This window comes from Cyclopterus lumpus, chromosome 13 (assembly GCF_009769545.1).
Source record: "Cyclopterus lumpus isolate fCycLum1 chromosome 13, fCycLum1.pri, whole genome shotgun sequence".
NCBI classification, from domain to species: Eukaryota; Metazoa; Chordata; class Actinopteri; order Perciformes; family Cyclopteridae; genus Cyclopterus; species Cyclopterus lumpus.
Genome location: NC_046978.1, coordinates 17,306,977 through 17,319,768, shown reverse-complemented (window position 1 = coordinate 17,319,768; position 12,792 = coordinate 17,306,977). Strand labels below are relative to the sequence as shown.

Genomic DNA, 12,792 nt, shown 5'->3' with positions numbered 1-12,792 from the left:
TTCTGTTCATGGGGTAGTTTAGGCAGGCGATACGGGGGTCAGGCTCTGGTCTTCGTCTGGGTTGGTTCGGGTGCTACAGAGAAAGGAAAACAACAACAACAACAACTTAAGACTCAAAAACAAACAACTGTGGGGGGGGGGGATAACTTGTAATATAGCTGACATATCATCCTAAACACCCAGAGTGGATACGGACAAACCCCACCTGCTGTGATCCTCCCGCCACCTTTTGATTGGACACCCACCCTTTGATCGGACACGCCCCCTTTCCTCCCTCGACCAAGGAGGACCCTCCCCTCCCCCCTTCTCGTTTTGGCCTGGCTTTGACCTTCACACAGACACGAAAGGGACGATCAGAGGAGGCGATCGCTGCGTTTCATGGGACCGTTGATGCATTTTGTGGTTGGATACACCTGGACGCACCTCCCCCCCCCCCCCCCCCCCCCCCCCAAAAAAGGAAAAAGGGAAACACTTTAGGAGGCGACCATTAGGAAGGAACCGCTTGAAATTGGAGCATGGAGGCTACAGCACACGTTGGACCACAGCAGAAGATTGAACCGGCCCTTCTTTTTAAAACATTTTTTTTTTAGTTTTGACTTGTCGGGCCCTCTATTTATCCTCCCCCATATACAAAAAAAAACCCCGGGTCTAATATAGGGCCAAGCAAGAGACTGTGGCGCCAAGAATAAAGCTCCACTTTGTATGTATTCATACTCGCCAGATTTCATACGACCTGGCTTTGCAGCTCTCTCTCCGTTTGCACGGCGCCGCTTCCCGTTTTACCCAAAACATTCACGATCTCTAGAACGAGAGCGTTGACACCGAAGCAGGACGGATTCGTGAGATTGTTGTTGTTGTTGTTATTATTATACATTTCTTTTTTTGCATTCTCTTGTTTTCTTGAGTCGGCGTCTCCTTTCGGACAGAAGGAGGTCGTTTCCACACCTCGCGCCGCCGGCTCTCCTTCATTCCTCTCGTCGTTTACGCCGAGCCAGAAGGGAGATCTGAGAGAGAGAGAAAGAGAGAGAGAGAGAAAGATAAACAATGGAGCGCTCGGCAAGTCCTGGAGAGGAAGCGGCTGAAATGGAAGACACTGCGTGTCTCCAGCAGGATAGAAACTCTAAACTTTAAGACCGGAGAGGCTCGTCTGACGTTGTGTGTTTGGGAGGGGAAGAGCAGAGGCACACGGGAAGGCTCGTGTGAATGAGAGGACATCTTCAGCCTGATCAGACTGACACCCCCCCCACACACACACACACACACACACACACACACACACACACACTGTCTGAACTCTTACATCCCTCCCTTCAGTCTTTCCTCTCCATCCCAGCAAGCCAGCTCTGCTCCACTCCCCCGTTTCTTAGGTTCATTTTTATTTTCCATTTGTTCATTTTTGTCCCTTGTTTTTTTTTTTTTGTTTACGTTCATTTCTTTTGAGTACAAAAATACTAAAAGTGCAACAACAATGATAAAAAAAAATATCAACCAAACTGAGATGAATAAATAAATATATATAAATAAAGAACTAATTTAAAAAGGTCGTGACTTTGCGTGTCTTTGTGTCGCCTGCTCTGATAGATGTGTGTGTGTGTGTGTGTGAGAGAGAGGTAACGAGTAGTACTGGAATCATAAAGGACAATGTTTTTCTATTTATCACCTTGATTTCACATTGATGTGGTTCATCTTAATGTAATGTCTCATTTCACAGCTATTTATTTATTTTTTATATTGATTGATTTTTTTATCAATTCACAAATGTTTGGCCTTCTTTTTTTGTATTTCTTGAATAACAAAACAACATGTACCATGTTTCATATTCCAGGTTGATTGACCAATCAATTAATGAACCAAAAAGTTATTTATATACAACATAATGAAGAAGGGTGTCACGTTTTCAGGGTCAAAGGTGAACGTGTTCCTCTGCTGAATGCAGCAGGAGTTACCTGTTCATGTCCAGCACCAACCAGCCCCGTCAGCGGTATGTTAATGTGTCCGTTTACATTTAATGACGCAATACTGGGTTTAAAAAGTGCCTTAAACATGACGCTCGTCATGAATCCTAATCCTCTGTTCACCTTCTCACACAGATGCTCAAGCGTTTACTGGATGCATTGCTTTTTGGTTTAAAAGCTCAAAAGAAGACTCATTTCCAAATTGAATGCACCTATTCTGAGAGCTCGTTTCCTTTGTCTGCCTCCTTGTCTGCCTCCTTGCCTCCTTGCCTGCAGTGCTGCTCCGGCCTGAGTCGCTGCACTGCAGAGGCTCCTCCAGTCTGAAGTGATGAAGCTCGGTCACATATAGAGTCGGTGCATCGGGGGGGGGGGGGTCCTTTAACATGGTGACGGACAGGAAGGATGGAAGAGAGGATGAGATCCGCTCACTCTCCTCCATCCACCACAATTCAATTACACCTCGTAGATTGTTAAAGATTGATGTTTTGCACGGAGCCTTTTTTCTCTCTCTCCTCACGACTCTGTGCCCACTCTCCCTTCTCTCCCTCCTTTCTTCACCTTTCCTCTCTGCCTCCACTCTCTCCCTCTTTCTCTCCATCTCCTCAGCTGCCTGCTCCTCTTACTCTCTCTCTCTCTCTCTCTCTCTCTCACCCCTCCTCCCTTTCCACTCACTCCTCCTAACTGCCTGCGTCAGCCAGCTAGTAAACGCTGCTACTGGAGCTGCTGTATCCTGCAATGAGCTGTGTGTGTGTGTGTGTGTGTGTGTAAATGTGTGTGTGTGTGTACGCAGATGGGAAAGAAACTGAGTCGGGGAGGGCTGCCTCTCATCTCTCCGCTGCTCCCGCCGTCCTTCACTTCCTCCACCTCCGCTGCCATGGAGCTCCATCAGGCTGAATCACAGCATCTGCAGAAAGGGCTGAGGTAATATTGTGTGTGCGTGCGTGTGCGTGTGTGTGTGTGTGTGTGCATATTGAAGAGGGCTTTCTTTCTGGTATATATATATATATTTTTTTTTTTACCGTCGCCACTGAAAAAGCCTGCATGCAGCCTTGCGAAGTGCATTGTTTTGATGGTCAGTGAACGTTGTCAGTGTTTCCTCCTTCACGGCTCGGTTCCTGCTTTCCCTTTTCCGAATGCATATCACATGACCCAGATTGCAAGCAAGCACCCCCCCCCCCCCCCCCCCCCCCCTCCTCCCTCACTCCCTCACCCTGTACTCGCTCTACGTGCGTGCGCACAATCGCCGTCGAGCCAAAAGAGGGCCGGTGAATGTTTTGTTTTGCCTGCGTCTCAAATCCCAACCAATCACTACAACCAGTTATCCTCATGTAACCCCCCCCCTACCCGGTGGAGCTGACCATGCGTATAGTTTTTTGTTGTGCCCATCTGTCTCTGAGATTTCTCCTAATTCTAAACTCATTGCCTCCCAGCAGGTAGATGTGCTCAGTCGGGCCAGTATGGAGCGCGTGTGCCTGAGCAGGTGGGCGTCGAGCTCTGCGGTCGTGTTCCTTCACACTCTGGCCTTGTCCTGGACGGGTGAGACCTTTGACCTTTCAGGCAGCCAAGCCAAGCTGTATCAATCTGTAACAAAAGGAATGCATTATTCACAAAATGTCAAACTATTCCTTTTAAGTTTGGAGTAACTATGCATATAAAGTCCAATCTGGCACTCCTCCGCAGGCGCACTCGAGCCCGCCGCCGAAATTGACAGACGCCACCGAGCTGCCGTGACCCTGCAGGAGAACACGACGCACTGGTTCAACTGCCAGTCGGGCGGCTGGGACCCCCGCGCCCCTCCCTTGCTGACGTGGTACCTGAACGGGGAGCGGCAGAGGGAGCCGCCGTCGCCGCCGCCGCCGAGCCGCAGGCGGCCGCCGGTGAGGATGATGGCGACGTCGCCCCAGGAAGGCTCCGAGGTCGGGAGGTCGCGGGAGGCCCATCGCAACAGCACCTTCTCTCTGCGAGCCAGGAAGTGGGACAGGGAGCTGGTGTGCGTGGCATCGAACCCCAGCACCGGAGAGACCCACAATGCCACGGTCACGCTCAACGTCCAGTGTGAGTGTGTGAGTGTGTGAGTGTGTGAGAGAGAGAGGTTTCCATTTTGAGAGCTTGTTTTCGGGGTGATGGAGTGAATCCAGTTGTTCCCATCCTCCCAGTCCAGCCAGAGATCCTCCGGCTGAACGCCCACTACAGCGAGACCTCGGACCCCGGCCTCTCCTTGGTCCTCTTCGCCTTGGTGCGGTCCAACCCACCGGCCACCATCACCTTCGCGGACCAGTACGGCCAGCTGGTGGCCAACACCTCCGACTTCCTCGTCCTGGACTCGCGGCGCTACCCTTGGTTGACCAATCACACGCTGAAGGTCACGCTGGGCAATCAAACGGGCAACGTCTCTCTGAACGTCAGCAACAGCGTGGGGACGGTGCAGAGCAACCTCACGCTGGCAGGTGGGGTTGATATGGAGGAAGGAGGAAGGGAGGCCGAGAAAGGTTCCTCTCATCTAGCTCTCTAGTAAGCATAGTTTCTCTCTGCCTCGCTCTTCCTCAGAGTTCCTGCAGTCTCGCGTGGAGGTGCCCATGCTGGGAATAGTGACCGGGGGAGCCATGGCCTTCATGGCCCTCCTCATCCTCAGTCTGATCGTTCTCTGCCTGATGCAAAAAAACAAGAGCAAGTCCTTCGGTGAGACGGGAGTGTGTGTGTGTGTGTGTGTGTGTGTGGTGAGCAACTCGGCCTGTAGCGTAAGACCGCTTCATTCAGCATCCCCTTGTGTTACGTTGCAGATGAGCCGGTGGAGATTCTGATGACCAAGAAAAGGTAAATATAGTAATAATCAGATTTCTGTCAGAGCGAGGTAAAGTTTCCATTTTTAAGTCCTCTGTAATTGTCTTGTTACAAGATATGTGGTCTGCCAGATTGTGTCTTTTTGCCGGGGATCAGAGAACCTCTTAAATTTTAGGATTAATTAATAGATTTTGTTCAGAAAATGTCACTTTTTTTCTTCTCTCACTCACTGCAAGTGAGAGAATCAAGAGATTTATCAAATGTGTTAATATACAACTTCATATGAACCGTCCTCGGATGCTCATTTAAATAAATAAATAAATAGACGTTTTGGACACCTTTGCCTGTCAATCAAATATGAAGCTAAAGCTTCCTGTTAGCTTAGCTTAGCATAAACACTGGAAACCAGTCTCCGTGCTAAGTTATGCTAACGAGCTGCTTAACTTCACATTAACATTTAGCAAGAAAGAAAGCCGAGTTCCCCCAAAATGTTGAACTATTCCTTTTAAAACGTGACAATATTCAGTCACAGCTAATCAAATGTTTTGGGCAATGAATTTATTAGCTTTCTTGCTGCAAGTTTAGAAGCTAAAGCTAAGGGCCGGTTAGCTTAGCTTCGCTTAAACGCTGGAAAACCAGTCTCTGTGCCAAATTAAGCTAACGAGCTGCTTAGCTTCACATTAACATTTAGCAATAAAGAAAGCCGAGTTCAAACGTCTTCTCGGTGTTCTGCAGACTTTAATGTAGACGCTAACGCTCCTCCGTATGTCCTAAAACAGCGACTCGGCCAATCTGAAGCCGGAGAAAGCCGTTAAGCCCCACATCGCCAGAGAGAACATGTCTCTGCCTTCCAACATGCAGCTCAACGACCTCAACACTTTGAGAAAAGGTACAACACCGTCGGCCCTCACACGCAGGTGTATTTTCCTACAGGACTTGAACGCAGCATGAACTAGGTCGTTTAGTCGGGGGCTTGATTACAACACATCTGCTGGTAGCTTCCAGACTCTCAGGGCCCCCGATTCATTGTTTCAGGAGTTTTTGGTGACGTTTTGTTGCCCCCTAGTGGTTTAATCCATCTGATATCCCATAATAAACAGTACAAGAGCTGGTTTTTTAAAGGCTCTGCTTTTAACTTGGAACACCTCGCATGGCCTGCCACCACTTCACCAACTGAGCTAATGAACCATGTTTTAATTGTGCGTGTTTTACGGTGTGCTTTGTTCTAATCGTGAAGTTCATTCTGCACTTTTAAATAGAATTGATTCTAAAACATGTAAACGTAACGAGTGCGTGGACGTGAGGAAGGAGACGCCTCTACTACCTGCTTCACTGGGACATAGTTCAACACTTTTTGAGGGGGGGGGAAACACTTTTTTTTTCTTTCCTGCCAAGACCTAGATGAGAAGATTGATGAAACTATATCTATCAATCTCTCTTATCTCGCTGCGAGGAAAGTATTAAGTGTATTCCCCCCCCCTCCACCCCATCAAACTCCTCCACGCATCTCTTTTGCATACGTGTCCTCCATCCTTCTTGCATCTCCATCCTTCTTGCATCGCTCCTCGTAGCTCGAGAGGCCGCCCAGCAGAACAGCGTGGGCGAGAAGAAGGAAGAGGAGGAGGAGGAGGAGGAGGATCTGTCGTTAGCCTACGCCGCCAGAGGTCAGGCAAACGCGCTCCGAACGCCGTTGCGTTTATTTATTGTTTTAAACGTTACATTCGGTGTGGGAACGGCGGTGAGTGTGTTTTTCTTTCTTTTCTTTCTGAATGCTCCCCAGGTTTTGCCAGATATCCGATGGTGGGCTACATCTACAAGGTGAACAGCATAAGCAGCGAGGAGATCTGGCTCTGACTGACCTCCAACACACACACACACACACACACTACACATGCATGCAACACTACTTCCAACCTGTACCAAGAGACAAAACCAAGAACAACTGCCAGCTGGACCAGGATGACGAGGAACCAGAAACCATCTTCCTCCGTCTGGGTGTCAACGACTCTCCGTTTCCCCAAGTTCATCCACACACTTGAATTTGTTGTTCTTATAAACAAAGAGTCATCCATGTTTTTGTCTCTCCGAGTCCAGTGCGCTCCATAAATAAGCTTATGTTTTGTATGTTTGGCCATGATCTCCTCCCGTATGGTCTCTTATCGCATCCTCTTAATCCTTCTATGCTCCGAACCGGAAAGATAAATGTTCCCTACGTTGAGATTTTGCATTTTGTCGCATTAATATCCAAATAGGATGGTGCATATTTACGGAGTGTGTCCTTGTGTATATATGGACATGTCATGTACTGTATATTTGTATGCATATGTATATGTGTATAAAAGAGGACGTCTAAATAAAAAGATGATATCGAAATTGTATGAACTGAATGTTGGGCCTGCTGTGGTTTTTTAAATGTTTATTGGCGCTCACCAGGGGGCGCTCTAATTTCTTTTTTCAGCTGGAAAACTGTGTGTGTGTGTGTGTGTGTGTGTGAGCCAGGTGTTTGCTCTAGGTTGTTGTGGTTTTCTTCAGACAGGAAGCAGAGTTGTGTTGTGGGAACATCTCTTTGCTTTTCTCTCTCTCAGGACAAACATTCACAGACACACAGGGAATCTTTATTTTATATATATATATATATATTTTGTTATATATTTATATTATATTTATTTCCATATACTCAATATGAAGATGTTCCTTCAGAAGTGTGCAAGCAACTTTCACGAAATCCATTACGGCATATCATCCTTTACTTGACTGATAATAGCTATAAAAATACTCTAATACAAGTAAAAGTATGTCAAGTATTATAAAAGATGGAAAACAACTATTATACTGTTAGATAATTGATGTATTAGATTTTGAGTTCGTTTGAATCATCTTCTCATGTGATGTTTGAGTAGTTTAGTCTTAACAAAGCATCACATGATAAAACCTGTGTGTAAAAATTGTAAATATTTGTAGAAAAAAATGCAATATTTCCCTCTGAATGACTCGTTTAATGTACGTTCGGAATGATGTCACATAGACGCACAGAAATCAACAAAAGCCCAACGGAAAATAAACCAATCACACCCACTTCCCTCTCTCTCTTACACACACACACACACACACACACACACACACACACTAACAGACGTAGACTGGATGCTTTGGCAGCGGGGACACGGCAGTTCTTTATTCTGAGGTCAGTACTTTTACTTCAAATAATGCTGTATTTTCATTTCCTCTCACATTGTGTGTGTGTGCGTGTTGTTTCACCGGCGTGTGCGTTGACGGAGAAGAAACAACAAGTCGTTTGAGTAAAATCAACTGTCCACAAAGTCAGTCATGTTTTATACATTAGCCGCGTTTATTTTCATAAAACGGCGCCCCATGTTTTTGTCGCATCGTCATCGGTCATCTGTGAATAAAATGGTTGCCGTGGGAGCAGAAAATGGCGCCCTTCCTGAAACGTCTCGCTCTGTCAACAGCAGAACTCGGAGGCGTGAACACACAATGGAATCGGTTTTGCCGGCCTGTTGGCTGCTGCTTTGGACGCTGACAGGTAGGCATTTCAAACTGCCTTTTTAAAAAAAAAAATTGGGGGATTTTGGGGTTTCAAGAAACAAAAAGTACCCTTTAATTATTATTTTTTTTGAATAGGAGCAAATTGTCCAGGCGGTTTCGTAAATGTTTTTCTTTTCTTTCTTTCAAAATGTCTCCCGCAGCGCCAGTCAGTTGCGATGACGGTAAGAGGACCGCTTCATCGGTTACATGTCGGTGCTTAACGTCAACTACATGCATGAAATGCTCACGTTGAAATTATGTGTCTTTCATACGAAGGCATTGAAGTGACTGAGACCGCCGACGGGATTAAGCTGAGTTGTGGCCAAAAATATCAGGTCGAAGCAGCCGGTGGTAAAAATATTGACTTTCTGGATTACAAAGACGAGAACACGGGGGAGTACAGGTGTGTGCGTACTAACGGTACTGAAGGACCAAAAATATATGTCAAGTTTCGAAGTAAGTTCTGCAGCAAGACGGCATGTTTTTATGTGTTTTTGTGTGTACTTTTATTATTGTAGTACTTGCCTCCACACTGTTTTAAGTACGGCCATTTGTTCTCAACAGTAATCACAGGTGTTGTGTACTTTGTGTACTTTGTGTACTTTGTGTCCAGCCTGCGACAACTGCATCGAGCTCGACCTGACGTCCATAACCGGGATGGTTGTGGGAGACGTGGTGGCTACGCTTGTGATCGGAGTGGCTGTCTATCTCATTGCGTCACAGACTCGGATCGCTCCAGTTACCGCTCGCAAGAAAAGTAATACCTACTTCCCTACCTCCTTTCCCACCTACCTCCTTTCCTGCCTTCTACCTACCTCACCATATACACCCTACCTCCCACCATATAGCCTACCTACATATCTATCTACCTACCTCCTTTTCTACCTACCTCCTTTTCTACCTACCTCACCATATACATACCTCCTAGGTCACTCACTTAACTCGCTACATTTCTACCTAACTCCCCAGCTCCCTCCCCACCTACCTTACTACCTACCTCTATACCTCCTACGTCACTAACCTAACCTGCTATAGCCTACCTACCTACCACACTATAGCCTACCTAACCACATAAGTCCCACCCTATAGACTACCTACCTACCTACCTACCTACCTACCTCCCACCCACCCATAGCCTACCTGCCTACCTACCACACTATAGCCTACCTAACCACATAAGTCCCACTCTATAGCCTACCTACCACCCTATATACCGATCTATCTACGTCCTTATCTATAATATTAATATCTCTCTCCCCAGGCTCTGACAGACAGCATCTTGTTCGGAATGAAATGAGCGGCGACCCCAACGATCACTACCAGGTACAAGCTGAAAATGTGAATTTAAATTGGCGTTACGATATCACCACATGAATAAAATATGAATTTAACTTTCTGTACTGTAACTTTTCTCCTCCCTCAGACCCTGGTAGGTCGTCAGAAGGACACGTATGATGTGCTGAACAGAAAATAGAGCTGAAAACACACATTAATCTCTGCATCTGAAACACCTGCAGGAGGGAAACGTCTTCTGTCTGTGACGCTCGTCCCTAATGTCGTCTGCTCTGTGTGAAACCATTTGATCTTTTCCTTTCACTCTGCCTGTAAGATATTGTGCTATCACACAGTGAGTGACTTGTTAACCTGTTGCTGTATATGTCATACTATCATATTTTGGTAGCATTTTAATTGGCCAACGTGGTATTTTCATTCGTATTGTTTTTCCTCTTCTTATCCTGCTAGAAGGGGGGCTACAACAGCCTCCACGTGCCATGACTTGAAAATGAAGGGTTTATTTGAACGAAACTAAATTTGTCTTGATGGAAAAATAAAAAATTATAATTGAGGAACAAAATAATGTGCAGTTTTTCTCATGTTGGCAGCTGTTTGTCCAGTGTTGGGAAGTAATAAAGTACATTTACTCAAGTACTGTTTTTTTGTACTTTTACTCCAATGCATTTTCAGAGGTGAGTATTGTGTTTTTTAATACTATATTAACAATGATAGTCACTTTTCAGATATATAAATATATATAAAAACACCAAATGCTCTGTTTGGCTTAAGAATGCGTCTTTAAAAAAGCATTAAGTTAGTTAAAACAGTAAAAGGCTGCTTAACGATGCATTAGTATTAATATAATCATGTAATGCATCATGATTTCTGCATAATGAGCAAGTGTCAAGTGATACCGGTAATGATCGTTCCTTTTTCATTAAAAGCCATTTAGAAGTATTTACAAAGCGTTATTACCTCTTCGTACGGTTGTTTTTAGTTTTTAGTGGCGGAGTCCGCCGTTTCCTGGCATGCACGTCTCTTACCAGTAACCACAGGGGAGGCCGAATAAATTAAAAAAACTTAATAACTTTAAGTAAATCTTTTTTTTTTCTTCATTCTTTTTTAAAAAAATTGATAGCAGGCATCAATTAGACATTTACAGATGTCTTTCATGATAATTGACATTGCATGTGCAGATTTCTAGATGATGCTCATTTTAGTTATGCATACTTAGAGCAAGAAGTATAAAACATACAAAACAACAACAAAAAAGAGACGGAATGAACTTTAAGTACATTTTAATGATAATTCAGCTTTAATTCAGGGCTCTTTACGCTGAGAGCTCAAGAAACATCTTCACCAGCGACCTCACAAAAGCAACAATTTGAGTTTGCATGTCCCAACCGTGTGCATTAAATACTCTGTAGCGTCCCCTGGAAACACTTTACGATGTATTGTGAGTTTCCTGCACTTTTTTTTTTCCAAACGCTACACGAGTGTCAAACAAAGTATTTGCGCATCGTTGTGTTTGTACTTTTACCGAATGCGTCATCGCCCACTTGCTTTTTATTGATGCTGTATTTCCTCACCAGAGTGTTTCAAGGCTGTAAGCACGAAGAGATGGAAAGCATCACATAAGGGTAAAGATCACACACACACACACACACACTAGGCAACCACACACACCCCTCCCCTCTTCCCCTCCACCTCTTTGTCTCTCTCTCTCACACAAACACACAGCTGATGAAGGTGAAGATAACCGAGCTGTAGGCGTGGGAGTGTGTTTCCACTGCACACGACACCTCGGAGCCACGTGCAGAATAATAAGACTTGTCAATCATTAGTAAGTCTGCGTGAGGGAGAAATACTGATGATGATGATGATGATGTGCATGTGGCTGAGCTCCGGATATGAACCGCGGCTTCATACACACGTTCATATCTGTGGTGTTGTTTCCCACCGTTGAGCGGACGAGAAAATGAGAGCACGCGGTTCATTTATTGGTCACACGTGTGAACATTAAGTGAAAAGGAGATTAATGCAGCAGGTTAGAATGAAAAAAAAAAACATAAAAGAAAACACAATTAGCCGTTTGAACATTAGCTAACTTATTACGACATATGTACATAAATTAGGTCCATTTGTCATTATTTGAACTGACACTATGACAATTTGTAAATTAGACATTATATGGTCATATAATAAATGGTCAGTACACTAGAGAAAAAACATATATTTACATGCAACTGAATGGCCAATTTATTAGGTAACAACCTGTACATGAATTCTAACTTTACGAAGCTGTAAAAGTGATATTTTAAGTGATATTGTTGAACTTGTGTAGATTAAATTGTACGTTTCTAACTGAGGTCATATTTACACACACATGAGCTGCAGACTATCAGAAACAGCTCACGCAGTCCAGTACAACACCACCACTAACTTCTAAAACATGATTTAATGAACACCATTATGACACCATCAAAAAAAGAACGTTTTATATGTACATTATGTATATATATAAATGGTATTTAGCCACGCGGATAGTTTAGAATACAGTAGACATCAAAATATTACATACAGCAGTAGTTCCAACACCTTTAAGGTATTAAAACTGACTCTGAAGTTGATGAATTATCGTGACAATAAACATATCGAAGATTGGCGTCAAACATATTTGTAATCCTCTTTGTGAGTCTATTCTTCCACATGAACGAGGATGCGATGATACATGTTATATTGTCAAATCACAATTTCTGTATTTTATTATTATTATTGTTTAATAAGCTAAGCTACACAATGTCTTCATGGACCACCTGCTACCTGCAGAAATATCCTCAGGTTGGGAATTACTGACCATTTCTGCGAGAGAAAGTAGTCCCTAGGTAGATGTACCGTGCGCACCACACACTTGTAACCACGGTAACTCGGACAAATGAGACCTATGCGTAATACTGTTACGCATAGAATTCTTTTTTTTTTTTTAAATGCCATTTCTTTAAATCCAAGAAAGACAAAGACAGAGTTATGATGCATGAACGATGCTCGTGTTTGTCCTTTTTTTTTGTGAACGTCTATCCCATCCTGTTCACCACAGAGTACGGATCCTGGGAGCGAGTGTGAGGGCTCAGTGGCTGACAAAAAAAAAACACAACGTGAACAAGCGTTAGGTTACATTTCATAGCTCAACGTGGATCATTTAAAAGTGGTCGTTGTATTCAGTCCTTAAAACCGA

General features: G+C 44.4%; 2 protein-coding genes across 5 annotated transcripts; both read left to right on the top strand.

Moving 5' to 3' along the window:
- Nucleotides 1-3,393: 3,393 nt before the first annotated feature.
- Nucleotides 3,394-7,002, top strand: LOC117741555 (transmembrane protein 25). Its single transcript, XM_034548660.1, has 8 exons — nucleotides 3,394-3,491; nucleotides 3,636-4,010; nucleotides 4,112-4,405; nucleotides 4,497-4,634; nucleotides 4,736-4,769; nucleotides 5,516-5,625; nucleotides 6,308-6,400; nucleotides 6,517-7,002. The coding sequence occupies exons 1-8, from the start codon at nucleotides 3,413-3,415 to the stop codon at nucleotides 6,588-6,590; spliced, it is 1,197 nt and encodes a 398-aa protein (XP_034404551.1). The 5' UTR covers nucleotides 3,394-3,412; the 3' UTR covers nucleotides 6,591-7,002.
- Nucleotides 7,003-7,786: 784 nt separating this feature from the next.
- Nucleotides 7,787-10,208, top strand: LOC117741335 (T-cell surface glycoprotein CD3 gamma chain-like). Of its 4 annotated transcripts, none has more exons than XM_034548313.1 (7): nucleotides 7,788-7,920; nucleotides 8,210-8,280; nucleotides 8,444-8,464; nucleotides 8,559-8,738; nucleotides 8,896-9,039; nucleotides 9,544-9,605; nucleotides 9,706-10,208. In XM_034548313.1, the coding sequence occupies exons 2-7, from the start codon at nucleotides 8,232-8,234 to the stop codon at nucleotides 9,754-9,756; spliced, it is 507 nt and encodes a 168-aa protein (XP_034404204.1). In that variant the 5' UTR covers nucleotides 7,788-7,920; nucleotides 8,210-8,231; the 3' UTR covers nucleotides 9,757-10,208. The 4 variants fall into 4 exon arrangements, with proteins under 4 accessions (XP_034404207.1, XP_034404204.1, XP_034404203.1 ...); XM_034548312.1 differs by having other exon boundaries at nucleotides 7,798-7,920; nucleotides 8,207-8,280; XM_034548316.1 differs by lacking the exon at nucleotides 8,444-8,464 and having other exon boundaries at nucleotides 7,787-7,920.
- Nucleotides 10,209-12,792: the final 2,584 nt, after the last annotated feature.